Genomic DNA, 23,992 nt, shown 5'->3' with positions numbered 1-23,992 from the left:
AGAAAATCATTTGAAACATTGTTTTCCTTCCAGTTCCTTTCTCACTTCTACCAGTAATCCTAAACTCTGTCAAAATATTTTCTCCTTAGCAAGTTCTGCCAATGGTGTGAAGGAATCGGTCCAACAGTGAAACATACAAGATGAACAGAAGGCTTTTACCTATTGCAAAAGACATTTGAGAATCAGAGATAAAATGAGGTAACAAAATCAAGAGGGCCTTTGCCTTTAATGCCTTCTCAGCATTAAAAGAGGTAACAATTTATTGCCTGAAGCTAAGCTCCACTTGTTTCTTTTCCCCACCACTTCCCTTAGATTGCTGTTTCCCCTATGAGACAGCTCATCCAAGCAGCTATCATCAGTCAATAGACTGGGACTGGCAGGCTCTTCCCTGTAACTCTCAAACATCTGTCAAAAGACAATGATTCTGAGTAACCCCCATTTCAGCATAAATTAGACTGGTTACAGAATGCACATTGGCAAACATCCCCAGGATGTCAGCACTGGAGATGTTGTCCAACGCCAACGCCACCATCAAATCCTGAGATGAGGAGTTCAAATAGCCACTTGCGTTTACACGTAACTTCCAGCCCTAGAATCTGACTGACCAATCTTTCACTCAAGTCACACACTGGTTAAAGATGGTAACAACTGACTCAACGTTATTTGGGTTTTCTATAGCGAGCTCTAACCACAAAATACACCGTTATACTTGGAACATGAGCCTTCAGAGTCACAAACGATCCCATCGTGAGATTTGAAAGGAAAGAACAACGTCAGACAGTAAAAACTACTTTTATATCACATGTAGAAAACATTTAAGAACAAAATTGGCACCAACTTAAGAATAAGTTAACAGAAGATATAAAATAATGTTACATAAGTAAAGAGAAACATTCTGATGTTAGCTCTGAGGTTTCACATAGCCTCTGTTATTTCACAAGGATCACGGAAGCATGTTAAACCGTGTTTAGTCACTGAGTAGTTTGAATCCAAGCCTTCTTCAGGAACTTTGTTTCCTCCTTAGAGAAGCTTATGACAATGATGGTCAGATGAAAAATAATTTTTATAACACATTCATGCATCCCCTGCATGAAATCTGACTGATTCGCTAGTTTCCTGTGGGAGGAACATTTTCATGGAGATACTGGAGAGCCAGATCTGTCCACTTCATTTCTTGTTCTTTCACAGACTCAGTTGTGCCACCATTGTCTTGCTCTGGTTCAGGAAGCTCATTCTGAGAACAAACAAACAAAAAAAGGTACAATGCATTCCATGCATAATAGGCTTGCTTCCTAGAAGGAGCAGGTGACTAAGACTTCGTATGAATAAATACAAAAATCCACAAATGAGACCAGAGGGGGCATCTGAACAATACATTTCACACATAGTGATTCAGTTAAAACATTACTAAGCCCAGTTATGAACAATATTCTTTTCATATGATTATGATGCTTCATCTGAAAGGTAAATTGGTTTTCCAGGGCCCTGGGGCCTTGCTGTATACTCAGACTGCACACACAGTGAAGAAGAATATATAGCAAAAGCAAAATAAGTAAATAATAGTACGGTGCAATTATTTCAGTGCTGGTTTGCAATGTGTTTCTTTTGCTGTTGCCAAGAATACAGATACTGCATTTATTGTAGCTGTATTTAGACAACTGGCTCTGTAACATATTACTTTCCTGTGGCAGGTGAGAAATCCTTCCTCTTCCTACATGCTGAACACAGGTGTGGCTGTGCTACAGCAAGAGGAAATGTCAGAAACCCCCACCAGGTGCAGCACAGAGCTCCTCAGGGCACAGTAAGGAGGAAGTATAGCTTAAGTGAAATTTCATTTTGCTTCCTTGTATTATTTGTTCTCAGTGTTGCTGTATTGGTGTGGCCACAAAGAGTATGTGTTATTCTGCAAGACATTCTGCAAACAACTGTTTGGGCAAGAATTCTGAGTTCTAGATCTCTGGAAATCCCATTGTGAGCTAAATAAAATCTGTCAGTTTTGAAAATGGCATATGATTTCAGCCCATGTTAGTTCATGGGAGTCTCTCCAATGAGCACTGGATCAGATGCTCAGGACAGGCTCAGACACCACTGTGCAGCTATTCTGCTTGCTCCTTCACAGTGCTTCTGATCAAGTCTCCCATGAATTTGCGCTGGTTTCTCCATGTGATCAGAGCCAATCCCATCCCTGAGGATCTGTGTATCCACAACCAGGCCTTTCTTTCGATTGTTAATTGATGAGGCTTCCTGCTCTGAGGCTGCCACCTGTATGTGCTGCAAGTAGCTGAAGAGATGATAGCTGTAAGGAAAGAAACAGTAGCGTTTCTTGACCTGGACACAGAGTGATGGCAAATGTCATCAAGGAACCAGTTTATAATATTCAGCCTGCCTTAAAAACACATTATTCTAAGCAAAGTGGGGTTTGGGTTCTCATATCTGAGAACCACAGTTGTACAGAATCTTTCCCTCTAGCTCAAACCTTGGCAGGAAAGTGACGTTAGCTTAGTGATATGGTATAGTGGAGGACTTGTTAGTGTTAGGTCAGAGGTTGGACTAGGTGATCTTGGAGGTCTCTTCCAAACTAGATGATTCTGTGATTCTGTGAAAACTTGTGTGCTGTATATATGGATTTTGGAGGTGAGTAGCTGCGCCTTGTCCCCTGAAAAGACAGTGCTGGGCGTCTCGCTCTGACTGGATCATAGTTTTGAGATCCCCTCACTGCACCAAGAAGGGGCTTGGCCAAACCTGAGCTGCATTATCCAAGAATGGTGGCATGCTGTGATGTAAAGGCTAAAGCCAGAGCCATGTCACTGGAAATTTGGAAATGTCTCTGTGCTAAAAGTCACCGTCCTGGGGGTGTTTAAGGAAAGGTTGGTTGTGGTACCTAGGGACATGGTTTAGTGGGTAATATTGGTGGTAGGGAGATGGTTGGACAAGATGATCTTGGAGGTCTTTTCCAACCTTTATGATTCTACAATTCTAAAATAAACTAGCAGCCTACTGTTTGCCACAATTTTGGCATGACTACTTCGTCAGTGCTAGCCAGGGTAAAGCTCGTTCAGCTGACTGAAGAAGGAAAGGGAAAATCCTCAGATACTTCTCAGTTCACAGACAGTTCCCAATGGCTAAGTAAGGTGCTGGTAGGGGAGATGTGAAGCTTCAGCCTGGGGATTTGTGGGATAAGAGGTAGCTTTTCCTCAGCTGCACCTCTGGCTTAGCAGCTGTACAGGCTGTACACTGGATGGAAGGATAGCTGCCATGCATTGGATGCAGCATTACAAGCAAGAGTCCTACTTGCAGGTGCCAGTATATTCCCTACTATCCTTGAAGTGGCAACTGCAACAATGTATTTGGAGAAGTCTGATTAGGAAGACATTTGAAAAAAAGGTCAGCTGCTTATAAGGGAATGTCAGGAAGTGGAAATAAAGTGAAACCAAGACTTCAACTGTCAGCATAAGACTGACCCTCTCTGTTCTACAAACTAAGTGGTCACTGCTGATAATGCCGAAGGGCAGCACAGAGGGCAATTCTGCTTCCCCCGATGCCAAACCCCGCAGTGTGTGGTGGGACGGGTGCTACAGTTCTGAGGAGATTTGGCAACTGGCTGGGGAATGGGGACAGGAACATCCATGTCCTCGTCTACACGCAGGCCTGACTGGCACACAGGGCAGGAAAGGGCAAGTCATACCCATCCCAGGAACCTTTTGTACAAATCAGCGGTGCCACCGGCAATATCGTCCGTGCCATTTTTGGCAGGGGCTGTGCGAAACGCACCAGCCGTACCTCGGGCTGACGAGCCGCGATTCACCTACCAGCGGGATGGCCACGTCCTCGTAGGGCAGCTTGTCTTCCCTCCACGCGTCGTCGATCAGGTCCAAGATCCTGCCAGCCCTCTGCACCTCGCTGTCCATCCTCGCAGCGGGCAGGTACCGCCAGCCCTGGGACACCGCGATGCCGTTTCCGACACGCACGTTAACACCGCGCTGCCTTCACAGACCCACGCGGAGCGGCCGAGGTGGGGGCACCTCGGGTCCCTCTGCTCCCACCCCTGCCCAGGCAGGGCCACCCGGCTTTTGGGCTCGATCCGATTACATGAAGCGTGAAGCCTGGCGGGAAGCAAGCCTTGCCGCTACCCGTGGCGCAGCCCTGAGCGCGTTTATGGCTACTGACCTTTACAAATATCCTGTAGGAGAGCGTGAGGCCCCGCACGGCCGGGCGCACCCGGCGCTTAATGGCGGCGCACGCCACGGCCCCCGAACGCTGCAAACCCAACGGCCCCGGCGGCTCCGTCTGGCCCCTGGGCGGCTCCCGGGGCTGGGGCCGCTGCCTCGGCCCGCCTCGGGTCGCCGCCGCTCCCCGGCGCCCGCCGCCAGCCGTCATCAAGCGGCGCCGTCCCCCGGCGGAGGCCGGGCGGGGAGCGGGCGGCGGGGAGCGGAGCGGCCCGGGGCCGCGTGTGGTGCTCGGGGGTCGTCCGGGCCCGGCACTGGCCAGGTTCCCTCCCTCGGCTCGGTTCTGCCGCGGCTGGGTCTCGGGCTGGGGTGCTGGGGGGGGGGGGGGGTTAAGCACGGGGCAGGGAGAGGCTGCTTCCGTGGGGAGAGGATTTTCTGTTCTCCTCCTCGGTGAGACGGGAGTTTTGGGTGCACGGGGGGGTGTTGAGGTACTGCTCGAGTCCCCGGGTCTGATGGCCGGATGGGGTTTGGAAGCGCTGTAGGAGCTCGGGATGGGATCTCGGAGGGAAATGAAAAGAGAGCAAAGCCAGGCCTGCGTTTTTGAAAATCTCATTTGCCCTGACTGACTGCCCCTTCTGTTAATTGCTTAATAACCCGGTATCAGGGCTCGAGACTGTACGGATGTGTTGGCAACAGCAGATGGTGCGAATGCCTCCACAGAGCGAAGCTGAAGTGTACTTCTTTATCCTCAGGTGTTTAACCGTTTTTGTGTTAAGGAGCCACTGGTTCATGGAGGAGCCATTGAAATAAATTCTAGCTTTCTGGCGTGGTTCTGTTGTAACTTAACGTTTTTTGTTATTTTCATTTTTAGCCTCCCCCCATTTTTGCCTGTAGGATAAGCCCTTCGTGCTTCACATATAGGTGAAAATTCTGCGTGCGTGCATACGTATGCGTGTGTGTGACTTGAAGGACGTTGGGTTAACTAAGGCAACGTACTGCTGCTCTACACCTGGGCAGCTTACCTTCATAGCTTAAGGCACCGGAGGAATTTTTAAAAAGTGACTGCTATCTTTAAAAGGCAGTTCTCAGAGCCATACGAACCAGCGGTGTATCCTGAACGCAGCGGAAAATTGCGTGGTCTGTTTAGACTGTGATAGGCTAGGGAGAGACCTAAGTGAGAGATAGATTGATACCCCTAGTTTTACACAGTGCTGATATTTTTTGTCTGAAGCGACAGATGTATCAGTCAGAGGTGGATCTTGGGCTGGCCGTGTGGACGTTTGGCATGGGTTGGTACAGCTGCTGCGTGAGTTGCAGTTATGTGCTCTAAGGAGCGTAGTATCGCTGCGATCTCATAGTGCCGCATGCTTCTCTTGGATCTTCTTTTGTACAAAAAACTGTTTTCCCTTATTTTGCTCGTAAATTCATGAAGGTGACCACTGTTCTGCTCATTTGTAATTGTGTGATAATTATATATTATGTATTTTTTTTAACTTCTTTCCCCTGTGGACTTGTCTGTTTGTTCTGCAGCTGGATGGAGAAGTAGGCTTGCTCTTACATTGCCACGGGTGAGCGCTGCTTTTGTGTACTTTCCTAGCTGCTAAATCCACTCCGATTTGCTGATGGAGGCTTTATTGGAAGGAATGCAAAGAAATGGGCAGGGGAGGTATGTAAGCAAAAGTGTATGCCAGTCTTTTAAAATAGTTTAAGTACAGAGCTTCCCTCTTATTTACAACCAAATCCGTTTTATACCAAAACCATTATTATGCAAACTTCCATTGCTTAAATAAGGTCTTTGGTGTTTATCCCCCACCGTCTGCTGGTGGGCAAATACAGCGTGCAGTGGCCTTAGCTGGTGCAGAAGCAAAGTCGCTGGTTCAGCTAGCTGGCTTTGCAGTAATCCCTTGCTACCAGGTATTGCAGTCTTAATTGTTAGAATTTCAACGTTTCATTTTCCTAAAACCTTTACCCCTCTCCCCCTTTTTTTTTTAAAAGACCCTTCTTACCTTGTAGCATCAGGAGCAATGGCAATTAGAAGTGTGAATAAATATTTTTCTTAAGAGCCCTGCAAGGTTAATGAGACATATCTTTGCTGTCTGTTTTTAATGCAAGCATCTGATTAGTTCCTGCTTGTGTTGAAATGGCAGAGTTCCATTCGTCTCTGAAGAATCCTTAATGGTCTGTCGTAGGTTAAAGTATCTAGACTTTCGGATCCCAGAGAGAGACTGTAGTGCCAATAATGGAAAAAATGTTTTATTTACTAAACAAACACGAAGCAAAAGTCGTTGATGCAATTTTCATAGTTTTCTCTGAGAACGTGACTCAAGTTTACTGATACCATGTATTTTCTACAGATAACTGGTTGCATAAATCAAGTTTAGACTTAGCTTTATATTAGCAGATGCTGAGAAGGAAATGTTCTTGCTCTGCATAATAGCTGCTAATTTTTGGTTAACTCGCAGGACAGGGTGAACTTCAAATTTAACTGATTTTGGCTGCTTTAAGAACTATTTCTTTCCCTATAGAAAAACTGTCAAGTTGTGAAGTGTGCATATGCTCTGGGGGAACAGAGAAATTTCAATCCTTTAACCTATTGATTTCCATTTCTTTTCAGTGCTTTCTGTTTGACAGGCAAATTAAAGGGGTGAAGATCATCATGGAGTTCACTGCCCTCTAGGGCTGTATCTTGCAAGCCTTAATATTGTCCCTGGCTTAGCAGCTTGTGAAGTTTCAGAGGAGTTTAGTTGAATTGGCTTCAATAATTACTGCACCAAATTAGAAACTGCAGCATCACTAGGGAGCAGACTCTCCCCATTGGATTGAGAATGTTTTATTCTTCATTATCATGTTGTCATCCAACCCTCTCTACTTAGGGGTTTGTCTGCATTTGTGATAAACTTTTGTTTTCAGGAGCTGATAGCTTGGCTGTAAGATTTCTCTGGTGACTGAAACTTGGTATAAAATGCCTCTGTCTGGAGAGCAATTAAGACCAATACAAAATGTGGATATAACATATTCTGGTTTGCCTTGATAATGCATACTACCAAGACAAAAGTGTTTATAGGTGCTTGTTATGTGGTGAGTAGAAGGCAAAACACCCTACATTTTAAAGTGTATAGGTCATTTGTTCTGACTAGGATTTCAAAAGTACTCTTCATTGGTCATTGCCAAATGTAAGTTTCTGTTCAGTGATATGAATGTACCAGTTGTGAGTTAGTGCGTTAGACAATTGGGTGAACGCATAAATATTCCATAAATTTCTCTGCAAGCTGACTTGCATAGACTTCACAGTACAGCGTGTGCAGTGCCGGTGCCTTTAGTGCAAGTCAGTTTGTTCTGCTGACTTCACTGGTGTGGGGATGCTGGACCTGTGTGGGGTGGTGCCTGCTTTGTGACCTGAAGCTCTTTCCCTTCCAGCGGTGGGTTCTTGACTTCCTGCGAGGCTGAGCTGCAGGAGCTGATGAAGCAGATCGACATTATGGTGGCTCACAAGAGGTCTGAGTGGGAAGGTCAGACACAGGCTTTGGAATCTTGCTTGAGTGTTCGAGAGCAGGAGCTGTCCTCGGCCAGGGCTGCTCTGGAGGAAAAATATAAGGAGGTACTGCCTCTGGTTTATTGCTTCCTGATCAGCATCCAGCTGTGTGTTTTACATGTTACAATACAATATAAAGACTGAACCTCAGTTTCAGAGTCTGTTGACTTTGCATGGACCTGTATTTTAGTTAGTTTCATCAGATTTGATTCAGATTTATTTGTTTAACTGCCAGGCCAAAACAAAGGATTAACTTTAGCAAACAGCTATGCTAAGCAAAACAGGAGCCTGTCTCATGACTGGAAATCAGCACTCGAATTTATAAAGGAGCCTGTTGGACAAGGGTGTCCAGTTCATAATTCAACCAAAGTCAAATGATCAGCTCTCTAAGGGTTGGTTGAAGTTGGTGCAAGTTGAATGGCCAGAGTTTCTGAAGAGAACCCAGAGGTGCTGAATCTGGACACAGCAGTAGCCAACAGCCTTGCAGCCTGCATGCATGGGCAGAAAAATGTTTAGTGGTGTAAACTACACCAAGATGTTGCTGGGAGGTTTTCTGAGGGCTATTTATTGTAGCCTGTATCTAAAGACTGAAGGAAATGTAATAAATTTCTTTATTAGTGTAGAAGTATCAACATGTGACGTTTCTGCACAGGATGTGGAGCGTTGACTTTCTTTTGTACAATGACTTTCTGTATCTTTCTGTGGATCAGACAAAATCAGCAAGAGTCAGGGAGGCCATAAGATGAAAATGATAGAGAAAAATACCATTTTCTTTCAAGCCAAAACTGTCAGTTTTGTCCCCAAAAATGAAAGCCAGAAACCAGTTGAAAGCGAGAGGCCAGAACAGAAGCAGTTCTGGTCCCAGCCAACCAAAGATTAAGGCATAAGCTTACTCTGGTTCACAGTGAGCAACCCCATTGAAACATCCAGTTGCTAGGAGATTGAGGGTCTCTTAGCATTCATTTGCCACTCCTTCTCCAGTGTATATTTATGAAATGAAAAGTAATCCCTGTATTTACTGACAATGAAGTCTGTTTCTATTTTATTCATCTGCATTTTGATTTGTCACTCAGGTTGGCATGTTGCGTCAGCAGCTAGAAAACATGGAAACAGCCAAACAGGACTTGGTTAGAGAATACGAACAGCAACTAAAGAAATTTCAAGAGGAGGTAAGTTTCAAAAAGAGAAGATTGGTTTTTGGTTCCCAGTTGACATATGATCTGATAGGTGAAATACTTTGCATCATTGCTGTTGTTTAAATGTCATGGTTTTAAAACTTCCCATTCTTTGGACGTTTATGTTCTTAAAAAAGAGAGCATTGCACACATACAAAATGGTATTTTTATGCTTCGATAGCCCTGTTTTTTAGCACTTGGGAGGAACTCTGTGACAAAGAAGACTGTTGGAGTAGAAATGTGTAGTAAGTGTACTGTTGCAATTTTCATGTGTTAGACATCTGCAGAAGTTTACTGCAAAAATTTCCTGTTTGCCAATTCTACTCACCATAGTGCTTATACAGAAGTTGCTATGGGTACAGGCAACAGCAGTTTGCTCCTTCAGCATTTCATGAAATTAAAATGGGGTGGTGGTGTAACTGGCCTTGATTGTATGAAGAAAATGAGACGAGATTGGTATGCAGTCTCATCATCTTTCTGCCTCCATTGATTCTGATTTTTTTGATGGGGATTTTGTTCTTCCAAGGCATATTAGTCTTAATATGCTTAATAAAAACTAAGTGCACTTGGAAAATATTTTGAAAAAAACAGTTTCAGAGCTTTCATCTCAAAAAGCTTGTTCACCGCAAGGAGATACACACGCAATATCCTGCAGGTAGTACAGCAGCATTCCATGTTTATGCCTTAACTCTTTGCCTGTCTCCACTTGCTTGTCAGAAGCAGCGAGTAAATAGCATGAGCAGCTAGTAGAGTGTTGACCTTTTTTCTCTGGAGGGTTGGGCTTGGTTCATGCTCACTGTAAGCTGTAAGTTAAATTAATTTGGTAGTCTTAGCTTTGATGACGGAAAGCATCTGTCCTCATTTAAAACACCTTACTGTTCCGTATGATTAACAGCCTTCATTCAGTAGATGTTCCCACTGGAACAGTGGATAAGCTGCAGAGCAAAGCTGAGGTGCATTGGCAGATCTGCCTAAATTGCGAAGGCTAAAATAAAGTGTGTGTTGTGGTTAAAATTGCAGTGCGTTGGTGTTTTACCCACAAAGTATTAATGTAGATGACATTAAGCTGCAATATTCCTCGGTCTTCTGTTGCTAGTGCTGTTTGGGGAAATTCTTTTTATCTCAGTTTACCACAATTATCAGTAAAATTACAGGTACAGTGTCCAACTCACTGAGGTTGTTGAAAGAATAAACCACTGCTTGTAATCTCCTGACTCGTTTGGCAAAACATGTTCACATATTAACTCTAAGCCTGTACATCTGTCCATTCCCATTGAACGTGCCGAAGTACTGTGCTGACTCAGGGCACTGGAGAACCTTTTGTGACCGGTGTGTGGGACTGAATCATGAGGCCTTGATTCAGGCGTTTGTTCTCACAGTCCTCCTGTTTATCCGTGGGCTTAAGTTTCTCCATCATTTCCCAAAGTGGGTATGATGTCTTCTCAAATTCATGTGATCATGAAGTGGAAACTTAATTTATTTAATAATTGAGTTGAGGGAGCTCATCAGATGGAAAATGCTGTGCAAGTTGCAAGTGATTGTTTTCACAGAGGGTCATTTTAATGTCAAGAGTTTTTTCCTCATTCGTGCTTCTGATAAGACTTCAGCATTCTAGCAGTAGGCGGAGGAGTGATATTTTCTGTTGGCATGCTCCAGTCATTGTGAAATGCACAGTGTATCTAAGCAAAAAAAGACAGATGAAGTAGTGTTGATATAATGTATAATAGCAATTCTCAAATCTTCCTTCTGCTAAGTGGAAGAGTTCCAGTCCCCACCTGAGCTTCGCTTTAACCTCGAAGAAACTGTACTTCTGTGTAGGACTCCCGCCTGCCCCTGTTTGGCATGGTGTGCCCCACCATGGGAGATGGACCACAGGTTCTGCTTCTGCTGCTGTGGCTGGGAGCCACCTGTAGGGAGAGGAGGTACCACGCTGTAGCTACATTAACAGCTACAAGTAAACCTCCATCTGATCAATATTTTAGTCATGCTTTAATTGTGATAAGACAGGGGTCTAATTGGAGCTGCTGATGTCATGACTTAAGTGTGGCATCTTGCTCCTCTTATATAACAGCGTATTTTGTGATACTATCAGTATAATAGGCTCATTATACAAATATAAATCTTCATTTGCAAGCTGTGTGGCCTTGATTGGGGGAATTGTTTGCGTGAAACCATTTTGTATGCCTTCCCTCAAAGCGCTATTTAATTCTTGCCTGGTGGCCTTGAACAAAGTTGTCCTTTTTACTGAACTCCTGCAGTTGGCTAGGCTGAGAAGAAGCTATGAGAAGCTGCAGAAGAAACAAATGAGAGAAGCTAGAGAAGAATCTAACAAAAGACAAGGGGATGACCAGTTTGAAATGAGACGACTGACCAGGAAGCTGGAGGTAAGTAGTTAGAAAGCAACTGCTAATCAGTTCGCACGTATGAACTGACTTTCTGGGCTTCACTGGTGAGTTTGAGCAGTGAACTAGGAAGTGGACTGTGAATCCTGGTGAAAAGGTACTCTCCATCTAGCTCTTCTCAATTACTTCTGTAATAAAGACTGTTGCCTGCATTGAGGCCTCTCAGTACACAGGATAAACTATTTCGCTGTTCTTAATCTTTGAATAAATGAAAGGAAGAAAGTGCTGGAAGAGTAATTAATTATGTGAGTGGAATAATTCCCGTGTGGTGAGGTTGTCATCTCGCTTCTTCGAGAGGGGAAGAGCTACTTATAAAACTTCTCAACCATGTTTCGTCTTTTAATCTTCCTGCTATGCTGAGCTCAACCACACTCAATTTTCTTCTAACGTACGCTGTAGACAAAGCTGACAAATGCATCTGACTGATGGCAGTGTCCAATTTGTGGAGCAGAGGATAGCATTAAAACTCTGTAGTTAATGGTTGCCATCTTTGTGACTTCAATAGCAGCCTGTCTTGGAAGCTAAAGCCGATCTGAATTGTTAAACCTCTGACAACAAATCCATGAAACTAGCCATGAATCTTTTAGCACTTAACATTTGTAAACAGCAATAATTGACACTGACGTTCATCTCGAGAGGGAGGGAAATACAAGCAAGCACAGTATGTGAGGGGCTTTGTACCGCTGAGTTGGTGCATCAAATGACTGGCTAATGGTATCCCCGCTGTGGGGAAAGGTGCATGAGGGTATGGTGGAGAGAGAAAGCAAACATGGATATGACCTGGAAGGGGGCAATCTTGTCAACTGAGTGGATGTACTGCTCTAAGCCACCCCCGCTGTCCTTGCAGGAGTTTCGTCAGAAATCACTTGACTGGGAGAAGCAGCGTTTGCGTTACCAGCAGCAGGTGGCATCGCTGGAAGCACAGAGGAAGGCTTTGGCTGAGCAGTCTGAGCTCATTCAGGTACAATTAATATGTGCTGAAAGTTTTTTGTTTTGTTTTGTTTTGTTTTGTTTGTGGCAGCAGGTGGGAGAGCAGGGAGGAGGGAAGAGGGAGAGACTAATGAAATCTCTCAGGCTTGAATCCAGTTTAGGTTGCCATTGAAATGACTTCTAATGTCCCAGTGGAATAAGCTTTACTTTGTATAAGTGCTGTATGGAAAAAAGATCTGGAGTCTATCAACAGAGGTTAGACAAACCTCTTGCAGCTCTCCCTCCCCCTGCTCCAATTAGCAGAGAAGGTAGTAGGTTGAAGCTTTCCCTGAGAGGCAGAGACCACGACATACAACACTTTAAAATAGCTGTTACATCAAGTCATCTAGTTCAAAGCTGTTTACCTGCCAGTAGCTAAATATGTACCTTGTAGGTCCAGCTCAGAGGATGATGCTGGAAAATAGTCTTCCCCTACAACAGATACTTCGAAGTACTGAAGTAACAGCATTTTTCAGCCCTGTTTTTTATTTTATTTTTGGTCTCCTAAAGGCAAGAAGTAATGGGGCTGCTGTTCCTGAAAAGCTAATCGTTCAGTGAGTTAGTGGTGCTGCAGCAGAGCAAGATGAATTGACCTAGAGCACAGCTGTGAAGTCACACTGACACAATCACAGCAGACACTGATAAGAAGCTCTTGCTGGGGACTTTACTCTTAATGGGCTCCTGAATTACTCTTGAGTGGAAGCTCCTGCAAGGAGGAAGCTTGTGATGACAGGATTGAAGCTGGCTCTGACAGGGGCTTTGTGAGAGGCTGACACTAGTAAATCTACAAATGCAGAGAGAGTCGTTGAGCAGAAGGTCTTGCTGCTCTGCTGTCTTTTTATCATTGATAGCTCAATTGTCTGAGAACAGATGTGTCCTTGGAGTGCAGGCTGGTATACTGGAGCATGGAGGAACTCAGTGTGCAGCAGAAGAACAGACATTTGGGGACATTTTTCGTAAGCCGTGTAGGTGAGTTAGGTGCATAGTTGCTGTGAACAGACTGCCTGAAACCTCAGTTTCTTTGAAAAGTCCAGCATGAAAGTACTAAATTCTTGTCTTGGATGTTTCTATGCGTTTTGTATGCTTGGTTGCTTTTCTGGCACAAGGTCAAGCTGAGATCTGTGACCGCGGAGTACTCTCTCTTTCCGTGCTTTCAGCTGGATCCCCCTCATATCTTTCAGCGTAGTTAAGGGAAGCCTGCCATTCTCATCCAGTGATGAGCACCTCTCTGTAACACCTGCAGCCCTTAAAGTCAACAGATGAAACTTGATTTCTGTGCTGCTGTGCATGTTCTGTGGCTGGAAGTAAGAGAGAGTTTAAATGTTTTCCTAATGCAGAAATAAATGCTCAGGTAGTCTGGCACTTTGGTTTATTGGGCTGAGAAAGGCTATACTTTAAACTGTTGCCCCTCTTGATTACATTTTCTGTCATGACTATTCAAATAATGAAAAGGCTGTAATCAAAATTATACCATAGTCTTCCAAACGCACAGTTCCTATAGTTTTCTCAGTTATGAGGCATTATGTGTCAGGCAAGTGGTGATTCTGAAGCTGGCAGGAATTGCTGCTCTTAGAAATTGGGAGTAAAGGACTACTCAAATATTTTGTTTCAGCCTTTAAAAATTATAAGGTACTATACAAAAGGAAATACACAAAGTGAATATTCTTAGAAGCTTACATGAGAGCTGGCTTGTTAAATTTCACCAATTAACTATGTGGAAAAAATGCTATGAAATAAAGTATCATGCTTGTAAATAATAGTGCATATATTGTTTGCTAGTCATATGTTCCTTACGCTATTACTTTTTTTTGTCTGCTGCTAAAACAATGAAACATTCAAAGTGAGCATTCTAGCAGGGTGTTAGAACCAGATTATTTACTGCATAAAGCAAAGCATAATTGGTGGTTGTACCCAGTTCAGTTTTTGATCTTTTTTTTTCCCCCCTTATTGTGCACCAAGAGCTGCTTTCTGTCCTAGCGTGGAATTAATGATGGGGTAATCTCTAGCTCGTGTATGGCATTTGCAAACCTTACATGCTGTCATTTCTTCTGGTATAGCCTTAGGTTAATGGGCAAAAATATTAAGCAGCTTTGTTCTTAGTTCATACCTGGACAACTTGAGTGATTTGAGATCCTCTTTTCTAAGATTCTCTTTGAAACCCTTTTGGAATCAGAGAGGCCTCTCATTTATTTTTAATTCTGTCTAGCTTCAGAACTACCCTACCTTGTAACCCTGGAATAATGCTTTACTTCATTCCCTGGAAGGTAGTCATGCTTACTTCGAAGATGTGACTTGTGCAAAGAAACTAATAGTTGTTTTGAATGCAGGTTTGATGTACTGTACTATCAAGAATTTCACTTTCATACATACCGATTACTGTTAGCAGACTCAGCTTGCCAATAGGAAGCAGATTCTGGAGTCAGTGGAGCTGGCTAGCCGATCGGAAATCCAGCACTTAACCAGCAAGCTGGAGAGGGCCAATGATGCTATCTGTGCCAACGAGCTGGAGGTGGAGAGGCTTAACATGAGAGTGGATGATCTGACTGAAAACAATCGCATGATTCTGGAAGATCAGCAAAGAGTTCAAGAAGAACTAAGGCAATCCAAGAAAATGTTAGAGGTCAGTGAAGGTATTGTTGGGAAACTGAATTAAAGCAGGGAGCCTTTGTAAGCCTTCTAGAGCCTTTGTGAAGTTCCTGATCGGCCTCAAAGCTGGCTTTGTACCCATGTGGTGCTCCGCACTATTTTCAATGGTTCTTTAGAAATCTGTTCAACCTCTCTTCTCATTACAACAACCTGATCTAGTGTAGTCCATCTTGCAACAGTCATTTCTTCCTCCCCTGCAGGTGTTACAGGATGAGAAGATGGAACTGAGAGCCACCTTGCAGTCTCAGGAAGACTTCATTGACAGCTCCAAGCTGCACCAGGAACAGTTGCAGAAAGAGCTGGCCAGAGTGACTGAAACTCTTCACACAAAAGAACTCCTCATCAGGTAACATCTGTGCTTCACTGGTGCTTATGCTCTTGCATCCAAATCTATATGCCAGTTTCCTCCACTGAGAAGAGAAGCAGCATTTTCATAGAGCTGGCTCTGTATCACTTGAAATACAGGGGAGTAGTTTCTTACAAGTGCTGTGCTTCCTTGCAGTATTTGCCAGTTTGCATTGCTTTTGATTCTCAGCAAAGAGTGTGGAAGGAATCAGTTTTCTATTCGTCTAGCTTTCTGGAGGCAGCACAGAGCTTCTGAGCATGGTTTACTTCTGTTTGTGTGTGTGTGTGTATGTGTGCTGGAGGACTTTCAGGTTTTGATACTGAGTTTACCAATGTCAGTGGAAGTTCTCACTGAATTAATGATGTAAAATGAGGGCCCTGGTAAGGTAACACATGTGAGAAGATCATCTCGGCCGTTCCCTCCTGCACTGGCAACGTGCAAAAGCTAGAGGGTTCTAATGGCCACGTTGGCTTATGTTACCTGACCGCCACACAGGTTCTTGTGAGCAGTTACTGGATGTCTGCTAATGGCAGTGGAACTGTTTGGTTCAGGGAGGCCAACATCAAAATAGGATACAGTCCTCTTCAATCACCCTGAACTCAAAAGGGAGCTGTCCTCTAGCTGACATGTTTGTGTATTCACAGTGCACACATGTCACCTAGTGTTGGGTTTTGTGCAATTTTCAGAGAATTCCAAGCAAATAGCGATTGTGTTTTCTGTATTGGTGTAATCAGGCATAATGGTTTTTTACTGAAACTAAATTTCGTGTTTCTGGTTAGGGCCTTGGAGGAGCGCTTGCAGGAGAAGCAGTTGTCTTCTCCGGGGCTAGAGCTGGAGCATGTACTCCTGCAGCTGGATATTGCCCAGAAGAAGGAACAGCACTTACAGTCAGAGGTGACTCACCTTGAGAACAGGTAGCTGACTGCTTGCTTTCCCTGAATGTGCAATGAAACTTGGATAATAATGTAATACCTAATGTGTTGTATTCATCAAATTAACCAGGCCCACTGATTTTTGTAGGCTTTTAAAAATATTAAAGGGCTAAAGAAATCAAATGTTATTCATTTTGCAGTTTAATACTGAGACTGTTTTGCTCATTGGCTGGCTGCTTTTCACTGCACACTGTGGGTGTTTTCAGTATGTTGGCTTGCTTAGGCTTAGCACTTTCATTTGTAATAGGTTAGGGAGTCTTTGTTAGGCAGCTGGTAAGAACCAGATCTAAACCTATGAAATAAGAATTATAAACAAGTTTTCCTCTCTGAGTTTGTGGTTTTCAGACAAATGTTTGCGTGGGAAGTTGGTAATCTTATTATGACAAAGAAGCAAACAGGAAACCACTGTATCTATTAGATCAGCTTCCTGATTCCTTTTAAAAGGATTTTGTTACACAAAACCAAAGGATTGCTAAGGAACTTCTAGGTTAGAGTTCAGTTTCTATTGTGACGGACACAGGAGACTGCTTGGAAGATCAAAGTTTCTCCTGACCATATTCTCCTTCTTGGAGTATTCTAATCCATAGTTTTACATTTGGCACCCAGCCTGGTGTCTTCAAATGCGAGGTGTGTACAGCTGAGTGAAGAGCTGGCTGAGAATATCAAAGAGCTGCAGTCAATGGAAGAACACCATACTGAGTCGAAGGCAGAGATTAAAAAGGTAATGTTGCTTTGTTCCTGGAGAGTGGGAAAGGCATTGTGGAGTCAGCCATTCTCTGTGCGTGTCATGTGCCTCAGCAGAGACTGTGGTGCACTGTTAGCAAAGCTGCGGAGGGGATCCAAGGCTGGGAGTGCTGTGGAGGCAGGGATATGCTAAAGAGTAAGGAGAAGATCTGAAAAGAGGGAATTGAGAGGATGGTTTCTCAGGTTTCTGTACGTGGCTGTGCAGTTGACTTTGTGAGCCTCTCTTAGGCCTGTTCCCTATGTTGCACAGTGCTTCTCTGTAGTGTGGAGATACTCAAATTGATGCTGAAAGGGTGAACGTGCAAAGAAATTCAAACCCAGAATACTGAGCGTATGCCTTCTACAGGCTCCCAACAGGATGAAGAAAGGGAAGGAATGGGTTCTGCTGTAATAAATGCTACCACACTTGAGATACGGCTTCAAGTTGTGTTCTAGCCTGTATGTGAATAAAGGAGTTTGTTTTAGGCTTGATACCTAGATGTGAATCCAGGATCTGGAAAAAATAAGAGTAGCTCATATGCCATGAAACCCCACCCTAGTGCTCTCTGCACCCTGGGGAAGCAGGCCCTCCAAAACTCTTGGCTTTTAATAATGGTCTAGAGTAGTTAGCGTGAGAGCTTTTAACTGGAGCCAGGCTAGAGTAGAAACATTATTGGACTTGAGCAAAAGCCTCAGTTTTGTGAAAGTCTTTTGTCCCATCTTCTAAATGTATAGAGATGCAGATCCTGCTAGAGATGTGTGCTTGGCTGCACATTTAAACAGCCACCCAATCAATGAATCTTCTGCAGGCTGTGAGGAGGAAAGAGATTTGTTACGGTTGTTTCTATTTTATATACTTGGGAGGCCTTGAGGTGACATGGATATAAATCAATATATATATTTGTGGTGTGTGTATATATTATATATGGTATTTACATGGCTAGGCAGAGATCATCCGTTTCAGTTTTCTAAAATGTATGTAATTCTCAGCAAAATCCTGGAGGTTTAGGTGCTCAATATTTCTGGTTAATGGAATAAAATATTAGGGAAGAAATTGCTCTATGTTGTTCTGTATGTCACTGAATAAACATTTGGTGTCCCTGCCAGAATATTGTATGCAATTCAGATCTGGCATCTCAAAGGGAATTTAATAAAACAAGGTAAGGTATGGAAAAAGACGACCAAGAGGATGGCATGACTTTTATGGAAGGAACAGCTGAATGAAATGGGATTTACCAAACTGGAAAAGAGATAAATGAGATTGAATATACTAAAAATAAAGTCATGCCTGTCATGTGGAACATAAATAGGGAATGATTATTCTCTCATAATACGGGGACTAGTGGTCATCAAATGGAGTTATGAAAACAAAGAGGTATATTTTTACCCTGTGCATAGCTAGCTTGTGGAAATTTGCCATGGATAGCTTTAGTTGCTACAAGCTACCATTGAATCAAAAGTGTTTGGACACCTTCATGTTAGGAAAGTCTGGTTAGGGCTATTTAAAGATACCATCTCCGACTCAGGAAGGCAGTTTGGCAAACTGCAAGGTTATATTATGAAAGCGTTACCGTGCTTGCCCAGTAACTTCATCGAGTCTCTGTTGGCCACTGAGGTAGCATGGTGAGCTAAAGGGGCTGTGATTTCATTGACTGTAGATCGTCTTAAGTACTTCACAGCATGTGTCTTGTCCCAGTTGGCAGTTTATGGTGTGAGAAAGGAGTGGGATGAGATGGTTTTCAATCAGGAAGGACAGGCATGCACCGGGGGATTGTTACTTAGAGCTTTTTGTTTTCTAGTATTTAGTTTTCACATGACTGTATCCAACGCTTTGGCTGTCTTGCTGAAACATCTGTTAAAAGATCATGGGTTGTGTGTGCATATCTTCCTCCAGTTGAAAGAGCAGCTCTGCCAGGTTGAACAAACTCGCAGAAGTGAGCTAGAAGGGATGAAAAAAGAAATCTCGAGACTGACACAAGAGTTACACCAGAGGGACATCACAATTGCATCTGCAAGTGGTTCCACATCAGACCTAGAACAACAGCTGAGAACAGAAATTGAAAGAGCAGAGAGGAAAGCAGTGGAGCACAGGGTAAAAAACTCTTATGCTGTCTCTTTAATGGATCAGAGGGCTTGGAATACTGCCCTACACTTTCTAGCTATGTTGAGTTTCTTTCTGTCTGCAGCCTTTAAACAAGGGCTTTGAGGCCCTTCTGGTGAAATCTTCTGAATTATGGTGAATCTATCTTCCTTCTTTTCAAAACTATAACAGGCAGTCCTACAGAATTCTTTGAGATCGCTCATGTTATCTAGATCTGGATGATGACATCTTTGGAAACCAAATAAATGATTGTGTGTTGTTACTTGCCTGGTCTTCCCTACAGTCTTGCAGGAATAATGGCTCAAATCTTGCAACTGAGGGTGGAAAAGGGCTGTGGGGTTTTGTAGGTATGTGTTGTGTTCTTTTTCTGAGCTGTTACTTGCCTCTGTCTCCTCAGGTAATTCTAGTCCAGCTGGAAACCTTGAGGCTGGAAAACCGTCATCTCTCAGAGATGTTGGAAAAAATGGAGTTTGGTATGCGAGAGGTATGCATGAGGGAACAGAGATGGGAAGCCAGTAGCATTGTGGGTCCCCCACCTGAGTGTTCTCACCTTAGGTTGAGAGGTTTGCATCTTAACTAAGTGAGGGAACCCTGGAATATACAGCTGGAAGAGGACTCGAGGTCATGTTTCTGCCTCTGGCCTTGGGATAACGAGAAGGACTACATCTGAATGCCTCTTGGTCCATATCTTCCTGACTGTTTTTAAAAGCATCATCCAGTGATGAGAGAGATTTCCTTTCCCAGGCAGATTAGCACACCTTGTCTAAATGCAGACACGGTAAGGCATATATAATTGATTTGCTCTTAGGAAAGCCGTGAAAATTTTGCCAGTCAAAACTGGGATGGTAGAATATGTTTTAGGAAGTCACTTCCCAGCCTTTGCTCTGGATTTAACTGTGGTATCTTGCCAAACAGAAGTTTTGACTTCAGCCCTTCTCTGTTAGGGAAAAGATGTCACCCTGAGAGCACTCAGTGAAGACTATGCTACCGAATTAAATAAATTAAAATCAGAGAACCAGCAATTGCAGAAGGATCTAGCAGAGGCCAGAGCAAAACTGGAGCTCACTACCCAGGTCTGCCAGGATGAACCCGAGGGCACTGCTCAGTTGCAAAGCGAAGAGCCCAGGACCAGGGATGTGCACTGCGGGTGAGTGTTGCATAACCCCAAGGATGCTGCTTCTGTGCTATGAAGGAAAACAGACGGTGTGGGGATGCGTGGGATTTCAATGACATGCTTTAGGAACAGCATCTCTGTCCAGTGCATAGTACGTATGGGAGAGCACAAAGGGCTGCTTTGGAATCTGCCTTTATGCTTTAAGTAGCGCAATAGCTTTTAGTTCCAGCTACTTTGCATTCTGCAAAGCCAGCTAGTATTTGACTGCCTCTGTTCTAGATAGAGAAGCAGTATGTGCTGCTTTTGGTGAAAGGATTAGATTTGGCACATGCAGCTGTGCTTTTTTTTTTTTTCTTTTTTCCGTGCTAGGATGTGTGTATACTATAGCTTTTGATATCTACAGTAGCAGGAGAGTGAGAGAGAATTCCCTGCTGACTGGTTGTGCATCTGGGAGTCATATGGAAATGAGAGATAGCCAGTCTGGATTGCCAAGGCTATCAGTAAACTGTATGTTAATTGTTATTTCTGTGCAAGTTCTTGCTGAAATTCAGCTGTTAAGAGGCAAACTGTCAACCAGTTATGTTTTCAAACCTCCCTTACAGGACAACTAGGGAATCACAGCACAAACATGATGAACAAACAGAGAAAACGCATCACAAGCCTGACAAGATTATTCAGCATCATCAAGGGGAGCCCCAGGGATGGAAGATCCAGCCTTTGCCTGCTGAAATGGGAGCTGTGATCCCCGAGACTGGTGAGCTAACCACCGAGACCTGCAGGAAGGGCTGCCTGGAGTCACCCACCCTTGCTCCAGATTCCTTGCAGGGAACAGATTCTTTACTCCTCGTGCTGGATGACAGCAAAGGTTTTCCAGATGGAGCGTCTAAGAAGTGCATCTCAAATCATCAGCGAGAATCTGTGCCTTTGGTAAGCAGTTGCATAGAAGCTCTTTGCCATTCAACTGCTGACAATATATCTGGGTTCTCATCTGGCAAAATCCACATCTTTGAGTCTATGGTCTGTCTGTGTGGTGCCTTATTCTGTGAGTGTATGTCAAGCGTAAATCAGGAAGGAGAAAACAATGCTGGATGGTCATTACTTGGACAATGGGAGTCATGTAATTACTGTTCAGAACTCTCTGGGGAAAGGTTTTGTTTGCTGTAACTGCTCAGCTAATTCCAGAAGCGCATGGTTCTCTCCATACTGGTGATGTACATCAGTGTGTACCAGGACCTGCTTCTGTTGCTTCAGAATTCTGCTTGAGCTTTTGGTTTGGGACTGTAGTAAGGTGAGTCTGACCCCTCTGAATGGGACTGCAGTAGTCAGCACCCTGCATTCGGAGCCATTTATGTCAGCTGATAGGGGAGCTTGAAATGAGTGCTCTACTGCACAAGTGGAGATAGTTATTTTTATATTTACACCTTCTCTGTCCTCCTACCTCAGCTCTGCTGCTGAAGCACTTGCCCAACACACAGGAAACTTGGGCTCATTTCTTGCCTGAGGTGTTTAGGACCGTATATCCCAGTGCCTCCTGCAGTTACCAGTCTGTAGACAGATTCGAGCAGGGAAGGGAGGAGGGGAATGGCAGAGGGACACAGACTAGTGTGCTGGAATTTGTCAGACCAGGGAGGTTTGTAGTAGTACAGGGAGGGTGGAAGCCTGGGTACTGGTCCTTGCTCCAGATGTGTTGCCCCTAGCAGTCTTTGGAGTTTTTTCTCCTCTGGTTGTGTGTTGTAAGCTGTGACAACAGATATTTTTGTCTTGTGGGGACCCTGGAGAAGAGTCTCCAAGGCTCATGCGTGGGCAAGTGGAGGCTTGTCACGTCTGTAGAGCTTGTTGAGGTTTCTTAACAAGAAAAGGTCATGATTATTTCAAGACTGAAATTGTTTGTGGGTGCGACCCCCCCAAAAAAAAGGATGTTGGTAGCTTGGGGAATTATATTCTAAATGGAAGCTCTTCAGATTGCAGGATTGGCATCAAAGTGCAAACAGTTCCACTTCAGGCCCTGAGAAGCTCTAGGGCTTGATGCTTTGTAGGAGAGAATGTGCAGCTGTTTGTTCAGTATCGACCCAGAGGTAGAAACAAGGTTTCTGAGGAAACACAAATGATTCTTCTGGTGATGACTGGGACTCCCTTCTCATGGTCAAGCTCCTGTGTCTTTAAATCAGTTCATTTAACATCGAGAGAGGAGACTTCATACTAGTAGGCAATAACAGAGTGGGAGAAGTTTTCTTGCTGTTTGCAGCATTTTTTTGTTTTCCTTTGTTCCTGCCTGTTGATAGAAGGCCAGAAAACCATGAGACTCCAGGGTTGGGAAATAACCAGTTGCATTGTCTTGCCAAGACACTGAGGCAAGTTTTCTGTAATGGAAAGCAGCTCTGTTGTAATTCACCTGCCAGACCCTGTGCAGGAAGCTTCTCTTCAACTCGTTATTTAAGCTTAGTTTACAATGTTATTTTTGTAAGTTCAGAACTTGTGGGTAAGTGATGCGAGCAGCAGGAACAATTCTTGACTGTAAAGCAAAGAATCTGGAATAGTTCATTGACCATCGCTAGCCAAATTGAAGTGGCACTCAGTGAGCTGCGATGGGAGTTTGGCATGTGCTTCCCCTGTGGGACTATAGCAGTCACCCATTAATTCAGGAAGAGGAGGTGTGTAAAAGAAAAAGATATTCCTGGTGCTGTTCCAGTCTGGAAGTTCTCTCTCTTCTCTGGAACCCATACTCTGAGATGTTACCGCACACTGAGATTTTTATGAAGGCGAGGAGCAAAATGTAAACCTTAAGTGAGGCTGAACTAACGCTCCCAGGGCAAGGCGACCCTTGGGATTTTGTGGTGACCTTCTGTAGAGTTATGCTATGGTTGCACAAACCACATCATTCCCTCTCATTATCTTAAGGAGAGGGGCTGGTGATTGAAGTGAAACTCCAGTTTCTCCAAAGTAAATAGCCAATTCCTGTTGATGCTTCTGGGGTCAGGGTTCCTCTGTGAAGTGGAACAGCAGCCATGCTGGTGCGTGGAGAGCTTGTTTCTGTTCAGCTCTAGCCCGCCAGATGTCTCTGTGGGGAACTGCTGAAATGGAAAAGGTACGCGTGCTGAGGTACCGGTCTTACTCCCTGCACGTTGGCAAAAGCTTTGGAAGTATTTGCTGCTGCTTGGAGACTGTTGGGAGGAACATTTACACATGACACAAGTGTGGAATCCTGAGTGACACAATCCTTAGAAGTGTATTTAGCTATGGGGTTTGCTGATCAGTAACATTTCTGACTGAAATGCAGAATGAGAGAATACCTGATACCCCTTTTTTCTCCTTAGTGCCCCCTGCCTACAGCTTCAGTTGGATCAATAGCTGCGAGATACCTGGAGGAGGAAGAACTGAGATCCCAGCACATCCTGGAATGCCTAGATGCTCACATTGAGGAACTGAAAAAAGAGAGTGAAAAGATAGTGAGACATTTTGGACACCAGGAGTAGTGTTTCTTCAAATGCACTGCTTTGAATGCTACTTTACTTGCATGGTTTCAAACTGCCCCTGAAGGAGGTACCTAAAAGCAGTTGCCACTGGGGCTTGAGAGAGAGGCCTTGCCTCCCGCTCTGAGCTGGATCAGCAGCAGGGATACTGAGGAAAGGAAACTCCTCTCTAAATGTTTGATCTGATGGAGGGCAGTACTCCACCACAAACATTTAGTCAGCAGGCTGTGGGACACAAGGCTGCATCAGAGATATGTGTTTGTGCACTCGGTCAGATTATGCTGTTTTTAGAAGCATTTGCTATTTTTAATGTAAAGTATTTAAACTGTATTTTATACATACAAAAGCATTGAAATAAAGGAAAGCGGAAAACCGTCCCATTTCTTCTTCATGCAAATTCACAGCATAAATTCTGT

General features: G+C 44.0%; 2 protein-coding genes across 8 annotated transcripts in view; one reads left to right on the top strand and one right to left on the bottom strand.

The window, feature by feature from the left end:
* Window positions 1-23,948, top strand: part of CEP63 (centrosomal protein 63) — a 36,995-nt gene extending 13,047 nt beyond the window's left edge. Inside the window, exons 1-17 of one of the 7 annotated variants that reach the window (XM_080604130.1) lie at window positions 4,344-4,488; window positions 4,831-4,918; window positions 5,038-5,087; window positions 5,697-5,832; window positions 7,584-7,764; window positions 8,772-8,867; window positions 11,132-11,257; window positions 12,123-12,236; window positions 14,628-14,864; window positions 15,091-15,236; window positions 16,016-16,150; window positions 16,775-16,889; window positions 18,786-18,983; window positions 19,390-19,476; window positions 19,937-20,139; window positions 20,709-21,033; window positions 23,421-23,948. In XM_080604130.1, coding sequence (XP_080460256.1) covers window positions 5,789-5,832; window positions 7,584-7,764; window positions 8,772-8,867; window positions 11,132-11,257; window positions 12,123-12,236; window positions 14,628-14,864; window positions 15,091-15,236; window positions 16,016-16,150; window positions 16,775-16,889; window positions 18,786-18,983; window positions 19,390-19,476; window positions 19,937-20,139; window positions 20,709-21,033; window positions 23,421-23,579 — 2,166 coding nt within the window. In that variant the 5' untranslated portion in view covers window positions 4,344-4,488; window positions 4,831-4,918; window positions 5,038-5,087; window positions 5,697-5,788 and the 3' untranslated portion in view covers window positions 23,580-23,948. Of the gene's footprint in view, window positions 1-4,341; window positions 4,617-4,643; window positions 4,919-5,037; window positions 5,088-5,696; window positions 5,833-7,583; window positions 7,765-8,771; window positions 8,868-11,131; window positions 11,258-12,122; window positions 12,237-14,627; window positions 14,865-15,090; window positions 15,237-16,015; window positions 16,151-16,774; window positions 16,890-18,785; window positions 18,984-19,389; window positions 19,477-19,936; window positions 20,140-20,708; window positions 21,034-23,420 lie in introns of those variants that run through there. The other 6 variants (XM_080604127.1, XM_080604128.1, XM_080604132.1 and 3 more) reach the window with 6 other exon arrangements.
* ANAPC13 (anaphase promoting complex subunit 13) lies at window positions 777-4,424 on the bottom strand. Its single transcript, XM_080604163.1, has 3 exons — window positions 4,168-4,424; window positions 3,810-3,935; window positions 777-1,234 (listed from the first exon to the last, which is right to left on the bottom strand). Exons 1-3 carry the CDS (start codon window positions 4,375-4,377, stop codon window positions 1,109-1,111), a joined length of 462 nt encoding a protein of 153 aa, XP_080460289.1. The 5' UTR covers window positions 4,378-4,424; the 3' UTR covers window positions 777-1,108.
* Window positions 23,949-23,992: the final 44 nt, after the last annotated feature.

This window comes from Anser brachyrhynchus (assembly GCF_964034855.1).
Source record: "Anser brachyrhynchus genome assembly, chromosome: 9".
NCBI lineage: Eukaryota > Metazoa > Chordata > Aves > Anseriformes > Anatidae > Anser > Anser brachyrhynchus.
The sequence above is the reverse complement of the archived record's forward strand: the minus strand, read 5'-3'. Positions and strand labels throughout refer to the sequence as shown.